General features: G+C 45.7%; 1 protein-coding gene across 7 annotated transcripts in view; it reads left to right on the top strand.

Moving 5' to 3' along the window:
- MGA (MAX dimerization protein MGA) overlaps nucleotides 1-14,260 on the top strand; it is a 479,481-nt gene that overhangs the window by 140,764 nt on the left and 324,457 nt on the right. For all 7 annotated transcript variants that reach the window (XM_033951892.1, XM_033951893.1, XM_033951894.1 and 4 more), the window contains one exon: nucleotides 5,893-6,253. In XM_033951892.1, coding sequence (XP_033807783.1) covers nucleotides 5,893-6,253 — 361 coding nt within the window. The remainder of the gene's footprint in view (nucleotides 1-5,892; nucleotides 6,254-14,260) is intronic.

Below are 14,260 nucleotides of genomic sequence, written 5' to 3'. Positions count from 1 at the left end.
CTGTTTAAAACAGAGCATAACCTCCACTTTTCTGTCTCTGTCTCCTTTTCCCCCTATAGGAGGTCGTCTCCATCATTTTTACAACCGATGGACGATAATTACATCTGACCTCTGGGTCCTTACCATCATCAGGGAAGGATACTCTCTTCATTTCACTCAGGTTCCACCAGAGCTTCCTCCAAGAGAGTATCCTTCCTATCCATCCCAGACCGCCCTTCTTCAAGAAGCTCAAGCTCTGCTTCGTCTCCATGCCATCAATCCAGTTCCCTTGGAACAGCAGAACAGGGGGTTTTGTAACTTCCTTGTTCCGAAGAAGACGGGCGATCTGCGGCCCATTCTGGATCTCAGGGCTCTCAACAAATTTTTAGTCAAAGAAAAGTTTTGAATGTTGTCCCTGGCATCTCTTTATCCCCTTCTTGAGCAGAACGACTGGTTATGCTCTCTGGATCTCAAGGAGGCCTACACTCATATCCCCATTCATCCGGCCTCCCGTCAATACCTCAGATTTCGGGGAGGGAATCTGCATTATCAATACAGAGTACTACCCTTCGGCCTGGCCTCGTCTCCCAGAGTGTTCACCAAGTGCCTGGTAGTGGTAGTGGCAGCTCTACGAAACCATGGTCTTCAGGTATTTTCCTACCTAGACGACTGGCTCATCAAAGATTCCACATCTCAAGGGGTTATTGTAGCGACCCAATGGACTACCTGGTTCCTACAAAGTTTGGGATTCGAAATCAACTTTCCCAAATCTCAACTTTAGCCCTCACAGAATCTATAATTCATTGGAGCTGTACTGGACACTGTCAAACTCAGAGCATTCCTTCCACAACAATGAATGGAAGCTCTTCTTCAACTCTGTCATACAGTGTCTTTCCGTTCTTCCATCTCAGCGAGACACATGATGGTACTTCTGAGTCACATGGCCTCCACAGTACACGTGACTCCTTTTGCCAGACTTCACCTCAAAATTCCTCAGTGGACCCTGGTTCCTCAAGTTTGCGACCCTCCTTCTCGACACATTTCAGTCACTCCTTCCTTGAAGAAGTCTCTCCGTTGGTGGATACTCTCTTCCAATCTTTCCAGAGGCTTGCTTTTTCAAACGCCCCCTCATCAGAAGGTCCTCACAACAGACTCTTCGACCTACGCTTGGGGCGCTCATCTCGATGGTCTCCGTACTCAAGGCCACTGGACCAGTACAGATTGTCAATGTTACATCAAGGCTCTCAACGCTTTTCAACATCTTCTTCATGACCAGGTAGTCCTCATCCGGACGGACAACCAAGTCGCCATGTATTATGTCAACAAACAAGGAGGGACGGGATCTGCCTCCCTTTGTCAAGAAGCTCTGAAGGTTTGGGACTGGGTAATCCGCCACAACACCTTCCTCAAAGCTGTCTACATTCAAGGGGCGAAGAATTGTTTGGCGGACAACTTGAGTCATCTTCTGCAACCTCATGAATGGACACTCCATTCCTCGCCTCTTCATCACATTTTTTCACAGTGGGGAACCCCTCAGATAGACCTCTTCGCGGCTCCCCACAACTTCAAACTGCCTCAGTTCTGCTCCAGGATATATTCTCCTCACTGCCTCGAGGCAGATGCTTTTCTTCTGGAATGGAAGAATATCTTCCTCTACGCATTCCCTCCATTTCTTCTCATTCTCAAGACTCTGGTCAAGTTGAGGAACGATCATGCCACCATGATTCTAATCGCTCCTCGGTGGCCAAGACAACATTTGTACTCCCTTCTACTTCAACTCAGCACCAGGGAGCCATATCTTCTACCAGTTTTTTCTTCTCTGCTTACACAGAGTCAAGGATCTCTGCTTCATCCCAACCTGCAGTCTCTACACCTGACAGCTTGGTACCTTTCAACATAACTCCTCTTCAGTTTTCTCAATCTGTATGAGATGTTTTAGAAGCTTCTAGGAAGCCTACCACTAGACAATGCTATCACCAAAAGTGGACTAGATTTTCTACATGGTGTTTTTCTCATCATAAGGAGCCTCAGCATTCCTCCTTATCTTCTGTTTTGGACTACCTTTTGCACTTATCCAATTCTGGCCTCAAGTCTACATCTATCCGAGTCCATCTCAGTGCTATTGCTGCTTTCCATCAGCCTATTGAAGGGAAACCCCTCTCTGCTCATCTGGTGGTTTCCAAATTCATGAAAGGACTCTTCAATGTTAAACCTCCTCTCAAACCGCCTCCTGTGGTTTGGGACCTCAATGTTGTCCTTACTCAACTCACGAAGCCTACATATGAACCAATTGATAAGGCTCATCTGAAGTATCTCACTTGGAAAGTGGTGTTTCTCATAGTCCTCACTTCTGCTCGAAGAGTCAGTGAGCTGCAAGCTTTAGTTGCTGACCCACCATTCACTGTGTTCCATCAAGACAAGGTGATTCTTCGTATTCATCCTAAATTCCTCCCTAAAGTGGTATCAGAATTTCATCTCAACCAATCCATTGTTCTTCCAGTGTTTTTTCCCAAGCCTCATTCTCATCCTGGAGAATCAGCTCTTCATATTCTGGACTGTAAACGTGCTTTGGCCTTCTACTTGGAGCGTACCAAACCACACAGAACTGCTCCTTAACTTTTTGTTTCCTTCATTCCAAATAAGTTGGGCCATCCTATTTCTAACCGTGCCATCTCCAACTGGATGGCGGCTTGTATCTCTTTCTGCTATGCCCAGACTGGAATACCCCTTCACAGTAAAGTCACAGCCCATAAAGTTAGAGCTCTGGCAGCCTCAGTAGCTTTCCTCAGATCTACACCTATTGAGGAAATTTGTAGAGCTGCTACTTAGTCCTCGGTTCATACCTTCATTTATCACTATTGTCTGGATACGTTCTCCAGACGGAATGGATAGTTTGGCCAGACAGTATTACAAAATTTATTCTCCTAAATTGCCAACACTCCCACCATCCCCTTCTGGTTAGCTTGGAGGTCAACCATATGTGAGAATACCTGCCTGCTTGTCCTGGGATAAAGCACAGTTACTTACCGTAACAGGTGTTATCCAGGGACAGCAGGCAGCTATTCTCATAACCCACCCACCTCCCCTGGTTGGCTTCTCTGCTAGCTATCTGAAATGAGGAGACGCGCCCTGCGCTGGGCGGGAAGGCACTCGCGCATGCGCGATATGGGCGACTCGAAACTTCGAGTTTCTTCAAGCAAGTCTGCTTGTGAGGCGTCCGCATCCGGGCTCCGTCGATGACGTCACCCATATGTGAGAATAGCTGCCTGCTGTCCCTGGATAACACCTGTTACGGTAAGTAACTATGCTTTTTGAAGCTTATAAGAATTATTGGGTTATAGCTGCACCCTCTGTGGTTACGCCAACAATTGCACATGGGGGTTTACTCTTACAGAGTGCAGTGCCACCTCGGAAGATTCACTTGTTTGAACTGGAGGTACTTTCACAGAAGAACTGGGATGTCGCGGGGGGGGGGGGGGGGGGGGAATTGCATTCAGTGCTTTTATTCCCGTAAAATGAATCTTCAGTTTTGGAATATTCAGGGTCTCGTGGCTAGCACTCAGGAGTCTTTGGCAGCCCAGGACCAATGGGAAGATCCAATGGTTTGCTGCCTTTTTCAGACGGTGGTTTTGCTGGAGTTCATCATAGCATTCTTTTGGGTATTGGAGCTTGAGCCCCTGCAGACCTCTGCTACTTTGTGTTGTGTCATGAGCAGCTCTAAGCCTCAAATTACCTTGTTTTCCTTTGTATTCTGACATTTCAATGATGCTAACGGGAGCATCGGAAGATCCAGAAGGTCCTTTGCGGGTTGCTAGGGCTATGACAAAATTGTATCCGCTGGCTTCTGATTTCTATTTGTACAGCCTAAGGTGGATTCGCTGGTAGCATAGGTTACCAAACGAACTTCTCCGCCTAGTGAAGGTGGAATTATTTTGAAAGATTTGTAAGTTTGCAGGGTGGCTTTAGTCCTCAAAAGACAGTGTGAGGCCTTGTTCTTGAGGCTGTAGGTGGTTGCAGTGGCTTCCTTTATTTCACTTGCTTGTCATGCCATATTGTGTCAGGATGCATCAGAGGAGGAGAAAGCTTACCCTCAGGTGCTAATTTTGGGGTGGATTATGTAATAGATGCTTGATATGACGTGTTCAGGGTCATGAGCAAGATCTCTGCTTATTCTCTCTCCGTCTGTATAATGCTCTGGATTAGGTAATGGGCGGGAAATTCTACTTCCAAAACTACATTGTGCAGGCTACTGAAATTTCAAAGGACAAATGCTTCTTGGCAAAGGCCTGGATTATCTTGTGGCCATTGTGGCAGTTTGTTGCGCTAAATCTTTGCTAGACAGTAGACCATGTGCCCTTGTGGGGATGGGTTGTGTGTTTTTAGTCAATCCTCAGATAGGTCCTATGCTCAGAAATTGTTTCATGGCTCTTGACAGGGCTTTCAAGGCTCCAGGTAAACTCAACCCTAAGGTTCCTGCCCAGCAGCAACCTCCAGGAAGTCCCAATGATGTCAGCCCAATTTGTTTCTCAGATCATTACATTACATTACATTACGGATTTCTATTCCGCTTGTACCTTGCGGTTCTAAGCGGATTATTTGGGCTGTTGTATCAAAAATTGTTTGCTCTAGCAGATTTCCTTATAACCTCATGTTTTGTTTCTGGAGACTGTCACCTTTTCCCAGAGATGGTCACATATAGTTTGTGGTAATGTAATATTTTTGTACTAACAAGTCCTAACTGCCTGGGGAAGTTGGCTTTTAAGGCTTTCATGTCAAGATGGATTTGCAGGGCTATTTCTTCAGCATTCAATGGGTTTGGTATGCAACCACTGATTTTTTTTTTTTTTTTTGAGAGCACACTCTACATGGAGTGTGGCTTTTTTGTGGGCAGAGTCCCGGGCTGTTCCACCTGAGGAGATTTGTAGGGCGGCTATACAGGCCATGCTTTCACTAAATATTACAGGGGGGATATAACGGCATGACTAGACAACATTTTTGGGTCCTCGGTGCTAGCAGCAGGTTTATCTGCCTTGCTCTTGACTCAGGGGACCGTTTTGGTACATCCCACTGATTCAAGACTCATGCTTTTTTCACTAGAAGGGTAAATAGGTTCTTATCTCGATAATCATCTTTCTAGTAGAAAGGGATATGAGTCTTGAAGGCCTGACCTGTCAGATTGCATTTAGCCTGCTTATTGGCTCAGAAAGGTAGGTATTTCTAGATGTTGGATTTTCTCCTGTTCAACAGGTCTGAAGATTAATGAGCTAACTCTCTCTACTGCACAGGACAAATGAGAGCCTGTTAGAACTACATAAATGTTAGTGCTGGTTGTTCTCAGGTAAATGGGTTATTTGGTTTCTTGTTTGAGAGTGTTTCTGTTGGCATTGATTTTTTTGCATTTTAATTGTTGCAGAGCAGAATGGGCTCGGTCAGGGAATTCCCCATATCCTGCCTCCTTATTTCTTCTCTTACAGTAATTATCAACTGCTTTTGTACGAGCTGGAGATGATGCCGAAAGGTAAAAAAATGTAGATGATGCCTTCTACTAGAGGTGAATAACCCATTGGTTCAAGACTCATTTTCATTTCTACTAGAAAGAAGATTATTGAGAGAAGAACCTAATCTTTCCTTGTCCTGTTCGTTGGTTTTAATTAGATTGTATAAGCTCTTGTGTCTTACATGTTAATGTACAGCATTGCGTATGTCTAGCAGCACTATAGAAATGTTGAGTAGTAAGTAGTAGTAGTAGTAGTGGAAGAAAGTTGGGGGAAGGGAGAAAATGAGGATATTCTGTTTTCTTGACAAATTGAGATGATGTGGTAGTCTGTTGTTGATACCCTTTCACTGCGTACTCCTTGGCCTTTGTACAAGTGTTGATTTTATATCAGATTTCTATATTTTGTTTAAAACCAGGCATCTCTGAAAAATAAACCTATCCACAAAATAATTCGGAGACGAGCACCCCCATGCAACAATGATTTCTGCCGTCTTGGATGTGTTTGTGCCAGTCTCTCCCAGGAGAAGCGTCAGCCCACTCATTGCCGTAGACCCGAATGCATGTTTGGATGCAGCTGCTTGAAGAGAAAGGTTCTGCTAGTGAAAGGAGGATCTAAACAAAAAAGAATCCTGAAGAAGGCAGTTAATTATAATCTGATGTCATGTGGCATAATAGAAGAACCTTCACTGCTTCAAGAGGAAAAGGTAGAAGAAAGTGGAGCGAATGCTAAAAGTATTGGTTACACAACGCTAAAAAAGAAACAGAAATTGGAATACAGTAAGTACTAGCTTAGACAAACAAGTTCTAAACAAATTTGTGGAGGTTCAAACTTGCCATGTTAAAGTACTGAATCCACTGCTTAAGTTAGTTAAGATTATGAATGCTGCAGAAGAAATGCTTATAGCCCCTTAGAGGAATGGAGTTGTTATTGCAAATTTGGGAAAACCTAATGGCTAGATTTATTAATGTTGGGGTGAATTATAAAATATGAATGAATCACAGTCCTGATTCCAGTTTGAGCTGATAGGTTGCACTGCCTTCCACCCCACCAAATACCATATATACTCAAATATAGGATGAGATTTTGGGGCCAAAAAAATGGCCTATATTTGGGTCATCACCCGGTGACCACCCAAAATCCTCCTGGACTTGCTGCAGGCCTGCCTTTAGGCCAGGAAAGGAGGGATCCCTCTCATCTTCTTTTTCAGCCGATACTACTACAATTTTTTTTTACAGCCTTTCCCCCCCCCCCCCCCCCGGTGTACCTTTCCCCTGATGGTCCAGCGGTGTATGGGCAGAAGTGAGCATTCCGCAATCCTGCTCCTCCTTCCAATCTTGCAGCCAACGATGCACTGGGCCAGAACGTGGGAGCGAGCTTTTCGAGCTCCCGTCCCTGCACCACTCCCTGAATGGCTGCCACCAGTTCTCCGAGTCCCGTGAGAACTGGCGGCAGCTATTCAGGGAGCAGGGCCGGGTGGGAGCTCGAAAAGCTCACTGCTGCATGCCTGCCCGAGTGCGCTGCTGGCTGGGGAGAGTTGGGGTGGGAAAGAAGGAAAGGAGAAGAGAGATATTCCAGAGCATGGGGGAAGGAGTGGAGATGGAGAAGAATGGAAGGAACAGAGAAAGAGGGCGGATGCTGGATGGAATGGGGAGTGAAGAGATAAGGAAAGCAGAAACCAGAGCTTACAAAAGGTAGAGAAAAGATTTTTTTCTTGTTTTAGAATAAAGTAGTATTGTAGCTGTATTGATAATATTTATACCAGAAAATGGAAATAAGGTAATCTTTTTATTGGACTAATTTTAATACTTTTTTTTTTTTTTTTTTTTTTTAAACTAGCTTTTGGAGATCAAAATCCCTTTCCTTGAGGGTTTTGCACTAATAAAAATATTTAATGGTAAAAAAAAAATTGTGTTAAAACTTAAGGCAAGGATGTCTGGTCTTTGTAGACTGGCTCACCAGGATCACCCAAGTTTCTAATATCAGTTTATATTAGTCAACCTTTTTTCCTCCTTTTGGGGGAGGGGGAAGGTTCACCCCGATTTATATTCAGATTGGTTTATATTTGAGTGAGTATATGTGTGTGTGTGTGTGTGTGTGTGTATATATGTATGTATGTATGTATGTATATATATATATATATATATATATATGTATGTATGTATATATATATATATATATAGATAGATAGATAGATAGATAGATAACGCTAAGCACGCATGCACACTCTTACCTGCGTGATCTGTAGGTCCCTGGCCGGCAGGAGTGAACATGCGCGCTTAGCTGTGCCAGTTGCTGGCAGAGAAATTGAAAAATGCTGGCCTCCCTGCTCTCCACCTCCTCAAGCAATCGAAGCAGCAGTCCTCCATTCAAGAAATATGGCCCTACTGGCCGAAATTTATTTTTAAGTTAAAAGCTGCCACAGTGGCTTCTCTCACGAGCCGCACCTGCATCAGAGAAGGATTCCGACGCAGGCAGGGATCGTGAGAGGATCCGCGGCGGCACCTTTAAACTTAAATATAAAAGGCCTTAACTGGTAAATATTCTACCTTTTTAAAATTAATTTGACATCCCAGCTCAATGTTAACTTGCAACGATAGGTTGTACACCAGCAGAAAAAAAGTGCGAGCAGCGGGCTAAGTTCTGTTTTCCACGGTTTGTGCGATCGTCGCTCACTATTCATCAAGAAAATTGTTTCAAGGGACAGAAAGTTCTATAATCGGAACAGAGAGCCATGATCTGAGATTCGGGGGGGGGAGGGTAAACTGAGGTGCGATGGCAGGAGATAAGTTTTCATAGAAAGGGTGGAGGGGGCTAAAACAGCAATGAAGTTTAAAAGGGCATGGTATAAATAAACGCAGAGGATCATTCGTTGATAATATCAAGTCAAGAGTGAGAAGATCTCCATGGTAAAAGAGAGGTCTAGATGGAGAGCAAGCTAAAGCCATAGCAAAAGGGCCAGGAGAGGGAGCACACCCCCGAACCCCCCAGGAAGAAATGGGTGATAAAGTAGCGAGAACGAAGGATACGGACCTGCTGCAGGAGAGATGGACATACACCAGGGACACGGACCTGAGGCTGGAGAATCAGGAGAAGATAGAGAGGACAGCAATCGTCATGGGCAACTCCATCATCAGACAAGTTGACAGCCACATAGCGGGAGGAAGACTTGATCGGCTGGTGACCTGCCTACCGGGAGCCAAGGTAGAAGACATAGTGAGCCGCATCGACAGGATCCTCAAAAGTGTGGAAGAAGAAGATACGGCGGTGGTGATCCATGTGGGGACGAACAATGTGAGCAATAGGAACTACAACAGGGAAGTACTGAAGGACCAGTTCCGGATGCTAGGAAGGAAGCTGAAGACCAGAACGCAGAGGATAGCATTCTTGGAGATCCTGCCGGTACCCAGGGCAGATGAGAAGAGGCAGATGGAGCTGCAAGCAGTCAACGCGTGGATGCGGCGCTGGTGTGAGGAAGAAGGATTCCACTTCGTGCGCAACTGGACAACGTTCTGGGGGAAGAGCAAGCTCTACAGGAAGGATGGACTCCACCTCAGCAGAGACAGAACGAGGCTACTTGCAAGCAACATCAAGAGAGAAGTGGATAAGTTTATAAACTAGGAAGAAGGGGAAAGCCGACAGTCGACAGAGAGAGAGAGTCGATGGTTCGGGAACCGGTATACCCAGAGGATACCGTGCAAGAAGATAAGAGGGAAAGACTCACCGGATTAGAGGCAAGAGAGATCGAAAAGGACACAAGAGGGAAGGAAATGCAAGAAAGGAAAAAGCTGCAAACTCAAGTGTATGTACACAAACGCAAGGAGCCTTACAAATAAGATGGGTGAATTAGAAGCCATAGCACAAAAATATAACGTTGACATCATAGGCATCACAGAAACATGGTGGACTGAGGAAAACGTCTGGGACACTGTGCTACCGGGATACAAACTATACCGCAGAGACAGAGTGGCTCAAAAAGGTGGGGGCGTTGCCATATACGTCAAAGAGGAAATTGAATTTGCTGGAGAGAACACGCCACAACTGACGGATAAGTTAGAGTGTCTATGGGTCAAAATTCCAGGAACAAATGGCCTGGAAACGAAGATCGGCATCTACTACCGACCCCCAGGGCAGTCCAAAGAAATGACAGATGGAGAAATGACAGACGAGATTAAACGCTACTGCAAGGGAGGCAACACAGTTATCATGGGTGACTTCAACTATCTGGGAATAGACTGGGAATAGGCACCTCCAGCTGCATTAGAGAGACCAAGTTCTTGGATGCTGTAGGCGATTGCTTCCTGGAACAACTTGTCAAGGAAAATACTAGAGGAAATGCAATTCTGGACTTAATTCTAAATGGCCTGCGAGGATTAGCCCAAGATGTAGAAGTAGAAGGGACGCTGGGAAACAGCGATCACAATATGATCCGCTTTGATCTGGACGCAGGGGAGAAACATCGGTCCAAAACGACAGCCACGGCACTGAACTTCCGAAAAGGGAATTATGAAGGGAAGGTAGGGTAGGGAAGAAGATTAAGAAGAGGATAAGCACTGTAAAAACGCTAGAGCAAGCTTGGTCCCTTTTTAAGGACACAGTCACCGAGGCGCAAAATCTATATATACCGCGTATCAACAAGGGATCCAAGAGGAAAAAGAACAAAGAACCGGCGTGGCTCACTGTAGAGGTGAAGGAAACGATCAGAGACAAGAAAACTTCATTTAAGGAATGGAAAAGGTCAAAACGGATGAAAACTGGAACAAGCACAAACAACATCAACGCAGGTGCCATAAGGCAGTAAAAGGGGCCAAAAGAGACTACGAGGAAAAAATAGCCAAGGAGGTGAAGAACTTCAAGCCGTTCTTTCGATATATTAAGGGGAAACGACCTGCAAAGGAAGTGGTGGGACCGTTGGATGACCATGGAATAAAGGGAGCGCTAAAGGAGGACAAAGCAATCGCTGACAAACTGAACACATTTTTTGCATCTGTATTTACCGAAGAAGATGAACACAGCATACCGGAACCCATCAGGCTATATGCTGGAAACGAAGATGGAAAGCTGATAGGATTGACGGTCAGTCTAGAGGAGGCAGATTGATAAGCTTAAGAGCGATAAATCCCTGGGACCGGATGGCATCCATCCGAGGGTCATCAAGGAACTGAAAGGGACCATAGCTGAACTGCTTCAACTAATAGCCAATCTATCAATCAAATCAGGAAAGATTCCGGAAGACTGGAAGGTGGCGAATGTTACACCGTTCTTCAAGAAAGGTTCGAGGGGAGATCCGGGGAACTACAGACCGGTGAGTCTGACCTCGGTACCGGGAAAGATGGTAGAGTCACTGATAAAGGACAGCATCATTGATCAGCTTGACGGACACGGGCTGATGAGGATAAGTCAGCATGATTTTAGCAAAGGCAGATTGTGTTTGACGAACTTGCTGCACTTCTTTGAGGGAGTAAACAGACAGACAGATAAGGGTGATCCGGTCGACATTGTATATCTGGATTTTCAGAAGGCGTTCGACAAGGTTCTGCATGAACGACTATTTCGGAAAATTGCAAGCCATGGAATTGAGGGTGAAATACTCATGTGGATTAAAAACTGGCTGGAGCATAGGAAACAGAGAGTGGGGGTAAATGGACAATACTCGGACTGGAAGAGCGTCACCAGTGGGGTGCCGCAAAGGCTCGGTGTTTGGACCCGTGCTCTTTAACATCTTTATAAATGATCTAGACATAGGTAAGACGAGCGAGGTGATTAAATTTGCGGATGATACGAAGTTATTCAGAGTAGTAAAGACACAGGGGGATTGCGAAGATCTGCAACGTGACATAATCAAGCTCGAGGAATGGGCATCGACATGGCAGATGAGGTTCATTGTGGATAAGTGTAAAGTGATGCATGTCGGTAACAAAAATCTCATGCACGAATACAGGATATCCGGGGCAGTACTTGGAGAGACCTCCAAGGAAAGGGACTTGGGAGTTCTGATCGACAAGTCGATGAAGCCGTACACACAATGTGCGGCGGCATCAAAAAGGGCAAACAGAATGCTAGGAATGATAAAGAAGGGATCACGAACAGATCAGAGAAGGTTATCATGCCGCTGTACTGGGCCATGGTATGCCCTCACCTGGAGTACTGCGTCCAGCACTGGTCGCCATACATGAAGAAGGACAAGGTACTACTCGAAAGGGTCCAGAGAAGAACGATGTTCTGCCACTTATTTCTGTCAAATGGGATGATCAGTGACACTCAGAAAAGCACACAGACAATATAAAGCATAAACAATCACACTTTATTATACATATACAGTGGTGCCTCACACAACGAACTTAATTGGTTCCAGGAGCAAGTTTGTTATGTGAAACGTTCGTTATGTGAAACGCGTTTTCCCATAGGAATACATGTAAAAAAAATAATTCGTTCTGCAGCATAAAATATGCTAAGATGACATAAAAAAGATAAATTTTTTGTTATTATTTTTATTTAGATACATCTAAAAACATACATCTCCCTGTCCTTTTACTTCCACTATCTTCCTATCCCATCTCTATTCCCTTTTGTCCCTCTCCCCATGATCAATCATCTCACCACCTCTCTCTGCCCTCACCCTCAGGGTTCAAGATTGCTTCCACTCTTTTTCCTGTTGTTCTCTCTGCCTGTCACCCTATGATTTAGCATCCCTTCTGCCCTTGTCCAATATTTCCCCTTCTCTCCCTCCCTCTCATCCCCTGCTCCAACATGTGCTTTCAGCGGCCTTCTCCCCCCTTAAGCGTCTTTTCTTCTCCACTCCACCTTTCCTCCCTCCCTGCCTCCACCTTTGTGGCGCTTTTGCACCCGACCGACAACAGAACAGGCCCGGTCGGACAAATCTCCCTGTCCTGTAGCCGCGAATCTAAATTACCTTCTTACAGCAGCTGGATTATTGAAGCTGCTGTAAGAGGTAATTTAGATTCGCGGCTACAGGGCAGGGAGGTTTGTCGGCCGGGCCTGTTGTCGGTCGATCGGGGGACCTGACCAGCTGTGCGCATTCTTCGGGGCGGACCGCCCCCTCCCCCCTCTTTCGTTCGCCATTGCCTTCTTCCTACCTGCCCTGCCGCAGCCGCACACAGCCGACCGGAAGTCTTCCTGATGTCAGCGCTGACGTCGGAGGAAGGGAGGGCTTTGCTTAAGCCCTCCCTCCGACGTCAGCGCTGACATCGGGAAGATTTCCGTTCGGCTGTGTGCTGCGACAGGGCAGGTAAGGAGAAGGAGACTACCCTCGACCAACCCCGCTGCGATCCAACCCCGCAGGAACCCCGGAAGGATGCAGCTCGGGCGACTTCGTTGTGTGAAACGAAGTACGTTATACGGATCATGACATAAAGTTCGTTGTGCGCAGCGTCCGCTGTGCGAGGCGGCCGTTATGCGAGGCACCACTGTATATATATATATATATATATATATATATATATATATATATATATATATATAAGAATAAAATAGCATCATCACCGTATCTCAGTCAAACACTCTACCTTCACAATTGGGAATCCCTCAATAGATAGGCGAGTAGACAAGGGAGACTGCCCCTTGAGACATCTTGGATCCTGTTCCTGGGATGTCTTGGATTCTAATGTTAGGAGCAGAATCCCGTCCTTATAAGCTGCTGAGTTCAAAAGCATAAACAGCTGGTCCTGCTATTAGTACAACAGCTGGTCCTGCTCTTTTGTTTACGATTCCGGAACACCCGGTGTTCTTTGTTTTGACAACACCCAGGTCAAAGAGGTACGTGTTGCGGAAACCTTTGATGTTGTTTGGACAACATTCCGGTCCCATTTGGCGTTACTGTCCTTTTGATGTTATTAAGGAGGTGTTTGCAGAGACTGGGTTACCATCTGTCTTCACTATCCCTTTGATGCTATCCCGGCGACACGCAGGCAAAGGAAGTCAGAACATTCAGATAAACAAGGAGGTGTTGCAGTTTACTGTCCTTTGATGTTGTCAAGGTAACACTAAGGTCAAGGAGGTTAGATAAGCAGACTTGAGGAGACATGTCACGTAGTATGCTGAGTTCATTTACCCCCGGGCCCTAGGCATAACAAACGACTAAGATGGTTAAGGGGTTGGAGGAGCTGGCCTACAGCGAAAGGTTAGAGAAACTGGGCCTCTTCTCCCTCGAACAGAGGAGATTGAGAGGGGACATGATCGAAACATTCAAGGTTCTAAAGGGGATAGACTTAGTAGATAAGGACAGGTTGTTCACCCTCTCCAAGGTAGGGAGAACAAGAGGGCACTCTCTAAAGTTGAAAGGGAATAGATTCCGTACAAACGTAAGGAAGATCTTCTTCACCCAGAGAGTGGTAGAAAGCTGGAACGCTCTTCCAGAGGCTGTTATAGGGGAAAACACCCTCCAAGGATTCAAGACAAAGTAAGACAAATTTCTGCTGAACAAGAACGTGCGCTGGTAGGGCTAGTCTCAATTAGGGTGCTGGTCTTAGACCAGAGGGCCACCGCGTGAGTGGACTGCTGGGCATGATGGACCACTGGTGTGACTCAGCAATGGCAATTCTTATGTTCTTATATCTAGACTTTAGGGGCTACCTTCAGACGGAGGTCTCAGGTGCTGATGACCACAGGATTGCCAAAGAAGACACTACACACCACTTTGTAGAAGCATTTTATTGATTTCCCAGGAAGGCCTATGAGGATATTATTGATGATATGCAACCGTTTGCTTTAAGTATCTATTTTACTGCACAGGAAGCCCATGCTGGATAGGGGGAGCAGGTAAGGGG

Source organism: Geotrypetes seraphini, chromosome 7 (genome assembly GCF_902459505.1).
Source record: "Geotrypetes seraphini chromosome 7, aGeoSer1.1, whole genome shotgun sequence".
NCBI classification, from domain to species: domain Eukaryota; kingdom Metazoa; phylum Chordata; class Amphibia; order Gymnophiona; family Dermophiidae; genus Geotrypetes; species Geotrypetes seraphini.
This window is presented reverse-complemented; position numbering and strand designations above follow the sequence as displayed.